Raw genomic sequence first — 14236 nt, 5'->3', positions numbered from 1 at the left:
TCACAGAAACCGAATTATTTGGTTATTAATTCATTGTCGTTTAGTCATTCTTCTATTTATCCCTTCCGAATCCAATAAACAAAAAATTCTAAGATTGCATATACAAGAGGTTTATAAAAGTTAATCCAAATAGGTTTATGGTCAATATAGATGTTGATAATTATAATATAGCATCCAAAAATGACGAACTAATTTTATAATATTGATTCAATAGTGTTGACTTATTGGATTCCATAATTAGTATATGTACCATAAATAGATGTTACATTGAGATTAAAATATATTTTTAGGTATTACTAGTGGGTGGTTACTGTTTAGGAATAGATTGTTTATCATCAATTTTCAGAAATCTTGTTTCTCTCTACTAGTACCAGCAAAGGCTCCAGGTTTCCAACATTAATTAATTATATGCCTTGAAAAATACTACCATTTTTAATGGCATGGGAAATGACAACAAAAAGCTGCAAGACCACATCTCTCAAGTACCGCTAGACTGTCTAATAACGGTAATGAAATTAACCTCTCCAAAGAATTAATGCATGTCGGTCTGCAGCAGTACACACCTCATTTCAATCAACGGCTGATTCAGACGATTTATGGGGAAGCTTCCTACCTGCTGATCTCTCATCAATCCTTTACTGTGTAGAGATTGATGTTGAGCATCTGCCGGTCTAAAAAAAGGAGTTTTACCTCCATCTCTGCCACAATTGGTTCATTCTTGATGGTGGCAGAAAGGTTTTTTTTCATTTCTTATTATTTTCCAAAAAAATATATATATAGATATAGATATTGGACACGCAAAGAACAAAGCATAATAAATATTTGATTGATTCCATTGTGCAATATGCTGTTTTCATATTTGATTTCATCTCGCAAAATTCATTTCCAAGAAAATCATAATTTATATTAAAATTTTGTAAAGTATTGCTCCTTTTATCTTTGTTGAGCGGCTGTAACGGCTCTATGAATTTTCCAGGACAAATTAGGACTTTTTTTTTGTTAAAATAATGTATATATATTTGTTGTTCTTTCATTTTACCTTTTTTCTTCTTTTGCAAAAGTGAAGTCTAACTCAAAATGACAAGAAACATGTTCATATATAGGCACAAAAAAAAAAAAAAATACCAACAAGATATGTTTTGGATCAACAGTATAGAATATTTGAACATATAGAATAAGTAACGGGTCAACAATCTATTGTGAAAGAAAAAATGGAAGGGAATTTAGTACTGACCTTGATAGAGAATAGGAGATAGAAAAACTTGATAAGAGTAGTTAAAATTGGATAAAAATTATATGAGGAGAGAATTGAGGAAAGACTTTACTAATGACCCGGATGCAATAATTAATTTACGTATTAATTGCCATTTTGAATAATCAGTGATGCAATAATTAAACATTGATTTCAATGTGCGGACAGAATTGAGGAGTTCTCAGGCAGAGAGGTATGACAGGAAATTAGTGGCTGCCAAATCTTCACAGGTCAACAACCGAAAAGTTAATTATTAATTGTTAATTGTTAGTTGTTAAGTATTACCGGTTAGTTGTTTGATTTGATAGAACTGGTACAAGTTGATACTATGACAGGACATAATAAATAATTTTTTTTGAAACATTGAAGAATAAATATGGCACATAAGGGAACATGTTGAGAATAATATATATATGTTTCAATATATTGTTACTCTTTATAACATGAGTAAATTGATATTATTTTGTCAATTATTAAAAGATTCATTAACTTCACAAAATATTATTATTAGATAGATGTTTTTTTTGTCAATTTTAGAGTAAAATAAAAAATATAATTATAATATATATATATATTATTTTTTATTTTTTCAAATATATAATTAATCATAATAGTTTGACAAATGAAATTGAACGAATATTTTAATAAAAAGTTAAAATAAATTTAAATGATAGATCATATTAAACTCCTCTTTATCACTTTAACAAAACATTCAAAATTTTCTAATAACATTACTTCAAACAAAGATTTGCATAAAAAATTTCGATGTCAACTTTCAAGTGAAAGCCTGATAAACCGTCTCACCACAAAGTATAAAAAAACTTTAATGTACGAACGAATACAATATCATTTTGGAAAAACTAAGGTTTTCAAGAGACAATGGTAGATAAATTTGATTAGTTATTCTAATCAATTTATCTATTTAAGTTAAAAACAATAATTAATTTTTATTTGTTTGTACATATGTACATAAACAACAAGCCTGACAGCCAAAACTCCTATAAAGTTTGAAGAAATAATATGGCATAAAAAATCTATGTTAAGAAAAAGATATTTAAAAATACTATTATTCTTTACAGCGTGTTTTAATTGATTTCATCTGATTTCACATTAGAATATTTATTAAAAAGAAAAATATTATTAATGGACAATTGTTTATTTCCTATCAATGTCTATATTAAAAAATAAAAAATATATGTATTTGTCTATATCTTTTTAACTATTTTTAGTAAGATTCTGAACTATATATTATTAATTTTATTCACAGAATTCAAGTGAAAAACACACTATACTAAACTTATTTTTCTCTCTAGCTCCACATGCAAAAAATATTTTGACGTCAATTTCAAATGATGACTTGTAGAAATTATTTTAAAATTAAATTTTAACAACACAAACGTTAGATAGTCTCACTAAACTGAATCCATATCTTGAAATCATTAAAAAAAATCAATTTATGCTAGTTATTGAGAATATTGCTTTATGATTAGCCCAACAAAGTGTGCTCTTATATATTTAGTTGTACAATTACATTGAACAAAATGAATACATTAGAAGGATACTTTAAGTGAAACTAAATAATTAATAAAAAATTAATACTACTATCATTTGAAGAATTATAAATAAATACATATATTTTTGGTATAGTAAAATTTGTACACAACATGATAGAGCATTTTTACACGGAATTTTCATCGGTGAATTTTTCTAAATTTAATTTATTATTAAGAATTAAAATTTTAACAAATTAATATATAATGCTAATTTATTATTGAGAATAATTGATAAAACATTTTCCGGATTGTTTATCAATATTCTAAATAATTAAGCAAAAAAAGTCAATTTTGCTTTCCAATATTTTGTTAAACAAAAAAAATCAATATTATTTTCTTGAAATAAGTTATTTTATCAAATATTTATATTTTTATAATATATTTATTTTCTAGTTAACAATATTGATTTTCTCTGATCTCTCATTAAATGATGCATTAAAATAAACAAAAAAAATATTATTAGATACTTGTTATTTTCTGTGAAATGTTATATTAAAGAAGAAAAATACAAAGTATTTGCCAACTTTTTTTTAACTCTTTTAACATAGATAAGAAATCATAATTGGATTCATTTACAGATATTGATAAGATATATAAGTAAAAAAGCAAGTAACATTTGCATGATAGATCACACTAAACTTATCTTTCTCTCTCTAAATTCACATGCAAATTTTTTTTTAACATCATTTTGAAATGAACAGTTGTGTATCTGCCATTAAATTTCAAAAAAAAAAGAAAAATGAAAAAGAAATGAACAGTCGTAAAAATTGTCTTGAAGTCTAATTTTCACTACATTTGTGCCAATCGCGCGACTCACTAAAAGAAATGATTTCTTGTTGAATTTATACCAAATATTAAGATTTTCCACTGAAAAAATTATGTAGCAAATAGTGTAGTGGGTAGAACTAAAGTTGGTATTCATTTGTGTAAGCTGCTCCGCGTTGTATATATAGTTTATGCATCTATTAGGATCAGAGAACTTTTGCCGAGCATTGTTTTTTTTGTAAAAATAGGCATAAGCCCTTCCATTAGAATAATATGCAAAATACAAATATTCAAAAACATACAACCATTTGCAAATAAAAAGGAAACTCTAGCTCAAAAAAACTTCAGGAACTAACTAAGTCCATCTAACCTTAGACATTAACAGAGGCTTATTGTAGCAAAGAAAGCCAACATGTTTGTAGACACGTGCTTCACCGTCAGTTTTGTAGACCCATCCATCAGATTAAATGAGACATAGCTCCCTTAGTTCGTTTTTTCTCAATTTTTATCGTAACTGGACTGCTCCAGTCTATTTCCATTTGTCTGATCCTATTAAAAATTAGCGCCAGCTAATGTCCTTCCTTTCCGTGAATATTTCTTTCTCTATGCTTCCATTTTATGGTCATGTTTGATTGTGGACTAAACAGAGGAATAAGAGCTTGTTCTAAATTATTCTGTCAAATGTGATTTAATTGAGTCGGATTAAGATGGAATAAGCCGACTTTTAAGGTGGTCTAATTAAATTAGCCTAAACTAATCCATTTCTCTAAGTAGTTTAATTTTATTTGTGTATGAGGCCTAACTTTTAATTATTTCTATTATTTTCAATCACTTTTAAGGAATGTAAATAAAACCATTAATAATCACAAGTCGAGTCAGTACAACCAAGCAAAGAAAGAAGGAACAGACTTAATACACTAATAGCTTCACATATAATATATAGAGTGCAATCATGAATAACATACTGCTCCAAATAAAGCAACTGCCCCATTGATATTTGAAAATTTCGTTAGCACGTCTATTTGCTGACATGAGATTTATTATTGTGAGATACAAATTAATTCAGGTATTGTGAATCCACAATAAACCACCAATTTAATTAAACAAATTATCACAAACATCAACCATCATTGTAACAATTGTGCCTTACTGGCCTATTCAACTGCGAGTTGAAAGAATACAGTTAACCATTAGAGCCAGTTAAATAATTTAACCTCAAAAATGCAACCTTTATCCAACTATTCCAGAAAGAAAACAATGTTTTTTGAAGAATCTTTGTGCCTATATTTGTGTAAAAGAAATAAACATATAGTTTTGGAGCACAACCATCCACTTAAGCCTGTATATATCATCAAATTATAATAATTACTCAATTCACCAAAGCACCAAGATTTGAAGCCATCTAGACATAAAAATAGCACCACCTTCAGATCACTACAAGAAAACAAGCCACATAATCCCAACCACTTGTTGGAGAACTTTAACCACATCGATAACAAGTAAATTTGACGAGACATTAGTAAGCAACATTGCAACAAATGGACTTGTTAAAAATAGCAGCTAGTTATAATTTTTGAATTATAACGGCTAGTTTAGGGAGTAGTGTATTGTAATTAATAGGTTAGTAGTTAGTGGTTAGTGGTTAGTAGTTGGTAGTTATAATCGATAGTACAACGGCTAGTTTCTAAATTTTTGAGATACATGTAAAGCTCAAAATAAGAATGCAATAATAAATTATTTTCTTTTTAATCTCTTCTCTTGTCTTACAAAAGATAACAGGACTCAAAAAAGGATCTATATATATGGCTCTTCTATCAGAAAGAAAGAGAATGGATTTTTCCGACCTTTCTTCAGAGCTTTTATTCATACTCATCCAAATCGCAAGATTGTTTCAAGAAAGGTTATGTTTTGTATGGTATAATTAAACCAAATTCAACACATTGATGTCTTTGTTAACGAACAATCATACAAAGAGTTCCCACCATACATATTGTGACCTCTGTGTATAAAAAGGGATTTCTTAGACAATCACAAACACTCGTGAAAATACAAAGTGATTCATACAAATTAAGTTCTTACATATATGCATCAGTGATGACAGTGAAATGTCGAAAGTAAAACCTATCGATAATGAAATTAAATCTTTTACTTCCGTTCTCCCATGATATCATAGCCCAAATTACAGAGACAAATCCTGCACCAAACCCTAATACAATAGAAACAGAGAGGCCAATTATACCAGTAGAAGACTTTGAAGACAAAACTTGATTCATGCCACGACTTAAAGGAGCTACAACACATTGCGTCGATAAAGGACTACCGCACAATCCAGGGTTACCCAAATAAGAAGCATTCGAAAAGGTTGAAAAATGACCAAATGGGGGTACTTGTCCAACCAAGTAGTTGTAAGATACATTTAGTGAAGAGAGAAGAGGGAGATAACCGAGTACTTCAGGGATAGGTCCAGAAAGATGGTTGGAGGAGAGATCCAGTGAGGAGATATCCATTGACTCAAGTTGCTCAAAACTACCAAATTGTGATGGAATTTGACCGGTTAGGGCATTATGTGATAGGTTAAGTACATGAAGTGAATTGAGTTGCCAAATCTCTTTTGGTATTTCCCCTGAAAATTCATTTTGTGATAGATCAAGGGAACTTAATATTCTGAGTGAATTCTTTATACCAATTTCTTGTCCTTTTGATATGACTGTAATTGAATTCTGATAATAAGCTGTACCTTCAAACTGAAATGTAATAGTATCAGAATTAGTCACCATAGCCTTCAGGTTTTGGGTAAGAATTTTTGGGATAATGCCTTGAAAACGATTTGAAGAAAGATCTAAAACCTTTAGCGTGGAAAATAAGGAATTATTTTTGTTGGTTTTGGCTTCCATAGTCGAAATTGTGCCATACAATTGATTTGATCTTAAGACAAGTACTGTTAAGTTTTCGAGATTTCCTAACCAAGAGGGAAATCTATCCACTATTTGATTATTTCCGAGATCTAAAATCTCCAAAGTGTTACATTTAACTAGTGACTGGGGTAAACTTCCATTTATTCTATTTCTGCTCAAATCGATTGTTCTAAATTTGCACCCTTGACAAATATTTCTTGACAATGGCCCACTTAATTTGTTACCTTTTAGGTCAAGTACTTCCAATTGAGCATCTACTAGAAGGCAAGGTGGCATTGTACCTGTTAAATTGTTATATGAAAGATCAAGCATTCGTAGCAATGTCCCATTACAAATGGTAAGGGGGATCTCTCCCATAAGTCTATTGTTAGAGACAAAAAGATACTCGAGGCTGGGAACAAAATATGCAGGTAACGAAATGAAGTAGTTGAATGAGAAATCCACAAAGCCAATTCCTCGTGGGAGGAGAGGTATAGGCCCTGAAAGTCTGTTGGAATGGATATCTAGAATTTGTAAGGTTAAATGTGCATCCCATGTTGGCAGAACACCATCTATTTTATTATTTGAGAGGTCTAGGATGTCAATATTTGTTTGGTAACTCAGAAAAAAAGGAATCTTTGTTAAATTGCATGATGCCAAAATTATACACCTCATTTGGGGAAATGAAGCATAGAATGGCTTGTTATGGTTTTTGCCTTCTATTATTGACAACTTGTTGTTTGAGAGAGACAGATACTTAAGGTACTTCGTGTTGTGGATAACATCCAAATTCAATGTACCATTGAAGTTATTTGATTCAAGATTTAACACACGGAGCTTAGAAAATTTGAACAAGGAAATTGGCAACTGTCCTTCAAGATTGTTGTTTGATAGATTAATTGATTCCAAAATTGATGATCTATTTGACAACTCATGTAGATATCCTGACAATTGGTTATATGATAGATCGAATGATTTCAAAGAAGGGTGGGAAAATAAAGACATCGGTACCGTACCTGTCAATATGTTTGACTTTAAGTTCAAATATTCAAGTCTTGTAAGGTGGAATATTTCATCCAGAAAATTTCCTCTTAATCCACAATCTGCCAAGGATAACTCCTGTAGAGTTGAACCTACCTGTAAAACAGAGTTGCCCCACTCAGACCCGTATTGTGAAATATTAACCCTATCCAAGCGAAGAACTTGGAGCTTAGTGATGTTGCTGAGTAAAGTTTTGAGGGATGGGTCATGAAGATACAAGGTAAAGATACTGGTATTGGTACTGGAGAAGTCTGATAATTTAAGTGAGATCAGGTTTGTGAGGGCAGAAAATCCGATTGGAACTTGACCGGCAAAGCCAGAATAGGATAAGTCAATATGAGTTAAATTAGTTAGTCGTTCAAACCCAGGTTGTGGTATGATATGATTTGTGAACTGGTTCCTAGCAAGGTTTAGGTACCGAAGAGAGCTGAGATTGAACAAAGCCGGGTTGAGTTTACCCGAGATGCGCCTGTCAGTAAGGTTTACAGCAGTCACCATCCCGGTTTTCTCATCGCATGTGATGCCATCCCATATGCAACAATCGGTACTTGCATTCCATGAATGGAGTTCAATGGTGTTGAAACCTTGCTTAAGTTGAATCAAGGCTTCATGTTGGTCAGGAAGGCACTGGGCTTGAGTGGTGGATTTGATGGTGAAGGAGAAGAGAACAAGTGAAATGGAAACAAGTGCAATAAGTGTCATTGCAGAAAGAAGAAGAGTAAGCACAATAATTCTGTTTTTCTCTTTGTTTGGTGCGGTTTGGAAAAACATGTTGGTGCTTTTATAATTGTTAATGAGCAAATGAACTTCCGTGGTTTAATTTCCACATAAATCAAATACTTCTTAATGACCACATAAAATATTTCTTTCGAGTTACCAGTTGACTGACTGATATTTAGATTGTCTTAGAAAGGACCATTAAAATCAAATACTTCTTAATGACCACATAATTTTGTTTACTTTTATGTTATCTTTGTCTCGTGCTGAACAAGTAGCAAGAATGGTCTCTGATTCTGATAGAAAGCCTTTTGAATTTGAATTCACAACTTATTAAATATTATACTTGCTAAACAAACTTATTAATTATTATATCATAAAGTATGTTGGATAAAATTGACAAAATATGTGAAGAAGAGAAATTATAAACTTCCTATTAAATATTAAATAATAAAGTTGGGATGTGAAACTGAAAACTCTGTTTTGAAGAACCTTCTCAAGAGTGAATTAATCTAGAATTTGCCGAAACTATAAATTTAAAGCACCCACTTAAAGTTAGGAATGTTAACTTTAGAGAAGTACTTTTCAGAGGATTCTTGTAAGTGCAAGAAGTTTAAGAGGGGGCTTAAAATTAGCTTGATTGTTCTTTCGTTAGTTGTTTTACTCATGTTGGGTCTTATAAAACTATTTGGATACTTGGTTTAAACAATTTAGGTCATTTATTCTAAAAAATTTCTCCCACTGGTAATGTTTTAGTGTTATAATTTTTTGAATTTGTAACTTAAGATGAAATTAGTGCGTATCCAGTTTTTAAGAAAATAAATAAATAAACCTTAATTAGCATTAAGAATGAATTGCCTTTTTTGTTGTTGTTGAGAATTTAGCAGAGGCAGCCAAGGGTGTACAATTGAAATAAATTACATCCATCTAATTTAAACTATCCAGAAAAACATCTTTTACTCTTATTTTCCTACATCCCTTGCTCAGATAGCAATTATGTCTCCACAACATAGCTTGCATAATTCTGTCTGCCAGAAAGTCTGGTGGTAGTATTTTCCCTCAGAAAATACACTCGTTGCGTTGTTTCCAAATTAGCCAAGCTCCGCATCCAATGAGAAACGGACCAAATATTTTCCAATCCAGGTTCAGTGGTCTCAGTTCCGAGGCCAGCCATGTCTCCTCTAATGACTGCTTCATCAGTACCACCGTGCGTCCCATCGTGACAGTAATTGTATTCCACACCCTAGTTGCATAAGGGCACTGAAAAATGAGAAGAATCGTTGTTTCAATTGCTGAGCACCTGCACATGACACAACCAGTGGAGCTCCATTCCTTTTTTTATTTTAAAAAAAAAATTATATTTGACAATGTTTCCCAGTACTGATTCGTGATTTTTACATGAACTCTCAAGTTTTTGATATGTCTGTTATAAATAATTACAAATGACTTTAATCAAGTTCCCTTATGTAATTAGTATCATAACATCCCAACAACTTGAGTGATTATTTCTTGATTACTCAGACCCTTTTAGTAATAATAGAAATTTTAGACACTTCGCTACAAAAAAGTTGAATTTGCAATAATAAAAAGTAGATATTGTTACATAGAAGAGTTTAAATTGAGAAAAAAAAATATATATTGCAGCGATGCTTTCCACAGAGAGTATATTCTTCATTCGTTCGGGTCAGTGAAGTTCACAGATGCATCCAGAGATTCCATCTCAATAAGGACAAAATTAATGCTAAATCCAGGGTAAAGAATTAAAAATGGATGTTAGGAATTTCAATTCATATTCTGAATTTAATATTTAAATATTGATGGCCTCAGCCTCAATAATTTGGAGTATTGTGAGAAGCTTGTTCTAAAAAAAAAATTTCACCTTTAAGATAAAAACTATTTTGTCATTTGTGTAGATATCAGACATAAATTTGGCATTCAAAAACTTATTTTTTTCTAACCACTTTGAACCTCATGGATCATGACTAAACACATTTCATGAGATATCTCACACTTGTGCAACAGACATATGCGTATAAAATCATTACAATTACAAGTCGACATAATCAATGAGTTGTCTTGCATTATGCAATAAATAGAGTGGTTTACAAGTAAACATGACACAACTTAATTGGATCAGATCTGGTACGGATAAGCAGGCCATGATCAGGTATGGATAAATAGGTTCAATCAGTATTTGATGAGACCCATTTAGCTCCATATTTCTTATTTTCTTAATAAATAGATGTTAAGTGGTGAAATTTTTTTTATCACAACTGGCATAGAGATAGCATATCTTTTTAATTTAAATAATCATAACTCGTCAGAAACAGAGTTCTGCTAAATTGTAGAAGAAGTGATTACTGATTAACGGCATTCGGGTAAAACTTGTTACATCGAATAAGAACATAATTATCAACTCTTGGGTGTATATAAAATAGTAAATCTTGTTGTCTAAATTTGAAGTAAAACAATATTAAACTGTGAAGACAAGTTTTTGGTTATAACTACTCTGTTTGGTATATGCAAAGGACTCTCGCACATTTATTCCAGCTTAAATGTGAAAATTGAAGCTGGTAAGATGGAGAGACACAGAGAAGAGAATAATTGCTTGGGTACCTATCAAAGTTTTTATTCCGTCTTAAATCACCTGCCCAAATTGCAATCACCAAAAGATTGGAGGTTTGAGAAAAGGGAGGTAGCACAATTGGCTAGGAAAATGTTCTAGAGTTGTTATACCCAAAGGTCGAGAGTTCGATTCTCCCTCATGAACCTTGATAGCTACTACCAAGTTTTCAAAAAAAAAAAAAAAAAAGATTGGAGGTTTTATTTTTAAATTTAATTTTAGTTGCATTACTAAGAGAAGAAAAAAAATACCAGAAAAATGTGTATGGACAAATATTTGAATATTGAATACGTAATGGGTCCACAATTTATTGTGAAAGAGAAACGAAAGGGAATGCAGTTATGACATCACTAGTGATTGTAATTGGAAATAAAATATGTGGACATAATTGAGGAGAGACTTGACTAATCAACGGGTGCAATTTATTATACTGATGTATTTATTGTCTTTTTGAATGTGAGTATTAATTCCCCCAGAAAACTTTTCAGTCAAGTAAGAAGTATTGATTGTTCCTTTTAGGGGCGTCAATGGCACACTTTTATCTATTTACCGGATCCGTACCGTATTTGATAAGACGGATATGGTTAAGATTTTTTTTCGTAAACTTATCAGGTACGGGTACGGGTAAAGATTTTTTTCCGTTATTAAAATGGGTAAAGGTACTGGTAAATTCTATTTCGTACCCATTACCCGATCGGATAATTATATAAAATATATATATATATATATATATATATATATATATATATATATATATATATATATATATATTACATATCTTAATGAGCATTTAAATATTATTCATCTCTAACAGTCCAACTAGCAACTACTCTTGATCTTGGAAAATAAAATTTATTAAATTTTCTAACTTGAACAATTGATCATTTATGTAACTGTGTTAAACATAATTCACCATGAAAGTACTTGAACAATTGACCATATTGTTTTTATTTGCATGCCTGATTTTTTTTATTAAAGAACAGAGATATTTGTGTTTTTGAATTTGTATTTTGATAAAAAAAAATTAGTTGGAATTAATTTTCATATTAGTAATGTGATTATATATGCGAAAAATAAATGTGTCTTAGTGTTTTATTGAATAAATAATAAAAATAATTATTATACAAGTATTAACTGATATTTATCCGCTACCGTTTCGTTATCCGACAACTACAACGGGTAAGGGTAGGGTACGGGTAAGGGTAAGGTACGGGTATGAAAATGCTTCCACCCAACCCTTACCATACCCATTGACACCCCTAGTTCATTTACAGGAATATAGGGTTTATTTATTTATTTATATATTGGTAACAAAAGTAACAAGGTAGCAATCCGTGTGTGCTAGAGACAAATGCCGTAGATCATCATAATGGAGTTTCATACAAATATGAGAACATAAATTTCACGAGACCAAAGAAATATCCTTCATTAAACAAATTAGGATACGCATTAAAAAATAATTTGTCCTTTAGTTTTCTGGGTAACCCCTTCCTTCTATTTCCCAACCATGAATAGATAAGCCAGAACCCAAATTGTGATCTAAATTTCTTAGATTCAAATATTTTTATTGGAGGGAAATTATAATTTGTACACAAAAAGAACAAAATAAATTAAGAGAGAGAGAATCAAAAATAATATTTATCACACTTATGTGGATTTGTGGCAGATAGACAGAGATATATATTCCACTTGTGGATAAAAATAACTGTGATAGTTAGAGAGGCATTTTGTTTTGATTATCTGGATTCTTCTAAAGTGTAAGAAGTTTAAGTGGGTTTATAATTATCTTGATTGTTCTTTCGTTGGCTCTTCCACTCATGCTGCCTGTCTAATTAAAACTGTTCAGAAATTTAATTTTATTGATTGTTCTTTCGTTGGCTCTTCCCCTCATGTTGAGTTGTCTTCCGCTAGTTAAAACAATTTAGGTCTATTCTAATACTTTTCCACTGGTATTGCATTGTGGTATCATTTATCTGATGAAATTACTGGGGCATCCACTATATAATTTAAGAAAACAAATTAATACCTTAGTTAGCATAAGGAAGGAGTTGTCTTTTTTTTTTATCTTTATATTTCATATTTTTCCCCACAACTGATTTGTGCATATGACGTGAACTGTCAAATATTTGATATATCTGTTATAAATAATTTCAAATGAATTTAGTGAAGTTGCCTTTTATAATTAATAAAAGTAACATCCCAAAAACTTGACTCATGATTTACTGATTATTAGAACTTTTTAGTAATAATACGAATTTTAGACCCTTCGCTATTTGTAATAATATAAAAAGTAGATGTTGATCTATGAAAGAGTTTAATTGGTAAAACAAACATTTTGGCGATGTTTTCCATCGAACGTATATTTGTGATTATGTTCCAGTGATGTACCAACATATTTTTAGGGACTTGGAATGATGATTGGTTGAAAAATAGGGGAACAAGTATCAAAATATATATCATGACCATGCATAGAAAAGAAAATAACAAATACCAGAATAAACGAAATAGATAAGATCATTCAGTATCAATGTACCATGGAAGAAGGGCACGGTTTGAACAGAGGGAACGTGCTTGACTGGGTAGAATTAATATGGCACCTTAATTTAAAATGTAAATAAGAAATGAGTAATCAGTAATCCTTCCTTTTAAAGGAGTATACGCAATACTTGACTCAGACAAGTCCTTGATATAACTTAGGGTCACATTTCAAAATCAGTTGATTAGTCAAATCACACCCCATTAATTCAGTCCACATATATTTTCTTTACAATTGCAATCACTCTAAATCAGTTCTCTCTCTCTTCTTTTCTAACATGGTCATTACTACTTTCCTTTTCATTTCTCTTTCACAATAAATTGTGGACCCTTCAATTATTCTATATACTCAAATATTCTTCAATGCACATTTTTTTGGTATATTATTATTTTTAACTGTGAGCATATTTACTTTATTTTTTTTCTTATTATACTTTAATAGAAAAACAAAAAATATATAGAAATTTATAAGTGAATCTCAATGCTTTTGTTGATTGCAATTCAGGCAGGTGTATTTATTCTTGACTTTTTCTAATGAAGAAAAAATGTCAAAAGAAAGAACAATAAATATTTCATTATACAAGAAAAAAAAGAACACTGAGATTTGATGGGTACTTAAGCAATTATCCTCTTACCTCTCTGTTTTCTCCATGTTAACAGCTTCAATATTTCACATTTAGTCAACGAGATTTATCACTTTATATACCCAAGTGTTAATAGTAATGTGCCTATTTGATCTAGCAAGTTTTAACTCACATGTTGTGAATCAATCACTTACATATTCTAAAATTCAACAAAATTTTGTTTTTGAGTTATATCTTCATTTTATAAGGGTTCATATTTATCAGCATTTGGC

General features: G+C 30.6%; 1 protein-coding gene across 2 annotated transcripts; it reads right to left on the bottom strand.

The window, feature by feature from the left end:
- Positions 1–5576: 5576 nt before the first annotated feature.
- Positions 5577–8259, bottom strand: LOC144544729 (receptor-like protein 7). Of its 2 annotated transcripts, none has more exons than XM_078293283.1 (2): positions 7481–8259; positions 5577–6766 (listed from the first exon to the last, which is right to left on the bottom strand). In XM_078293283.1, exons 1-2 carry the CDS (start codon positions 8205–8207, stop codon positions 5646–5648), a joined length of 1848 nt encoding a protein of 615 aa, XP_078149409.1. In that variant the 5' UTR covers positions 8208–8259; the 3' UTR covers positions 5577–5645. The 2 variants fall into 2 exon arrangements, with proteins under 2 accessions (XP_078149409.1, XP_078149410.1); XM_078293284.1 differs by having other exon boundaries at positions 5577–7601; positions 7964–8088.
- Positions 8260–14236: the final 5977 nt, after the last annotated feature.

The sequence above is a fragment of the Carex rostrata genome, chromosome 27, assembly GCF_964058835.1.
Source record: "Carex rostrata chromosome 27, lpCarRost1.2, whole genome shotgun sequence".
Lineage (NCBI taxonomy): Eukaryota > Viridiplantae > Streptophyta > Magnoliopsida > Poales > Cyperaceae > Carex > Carex rostrata.
The sequence above is the reverse complement of the archived record's forward strand: the minus strand, read 5'-3'. Positions and strand labels throughout refer to the sequence as shown.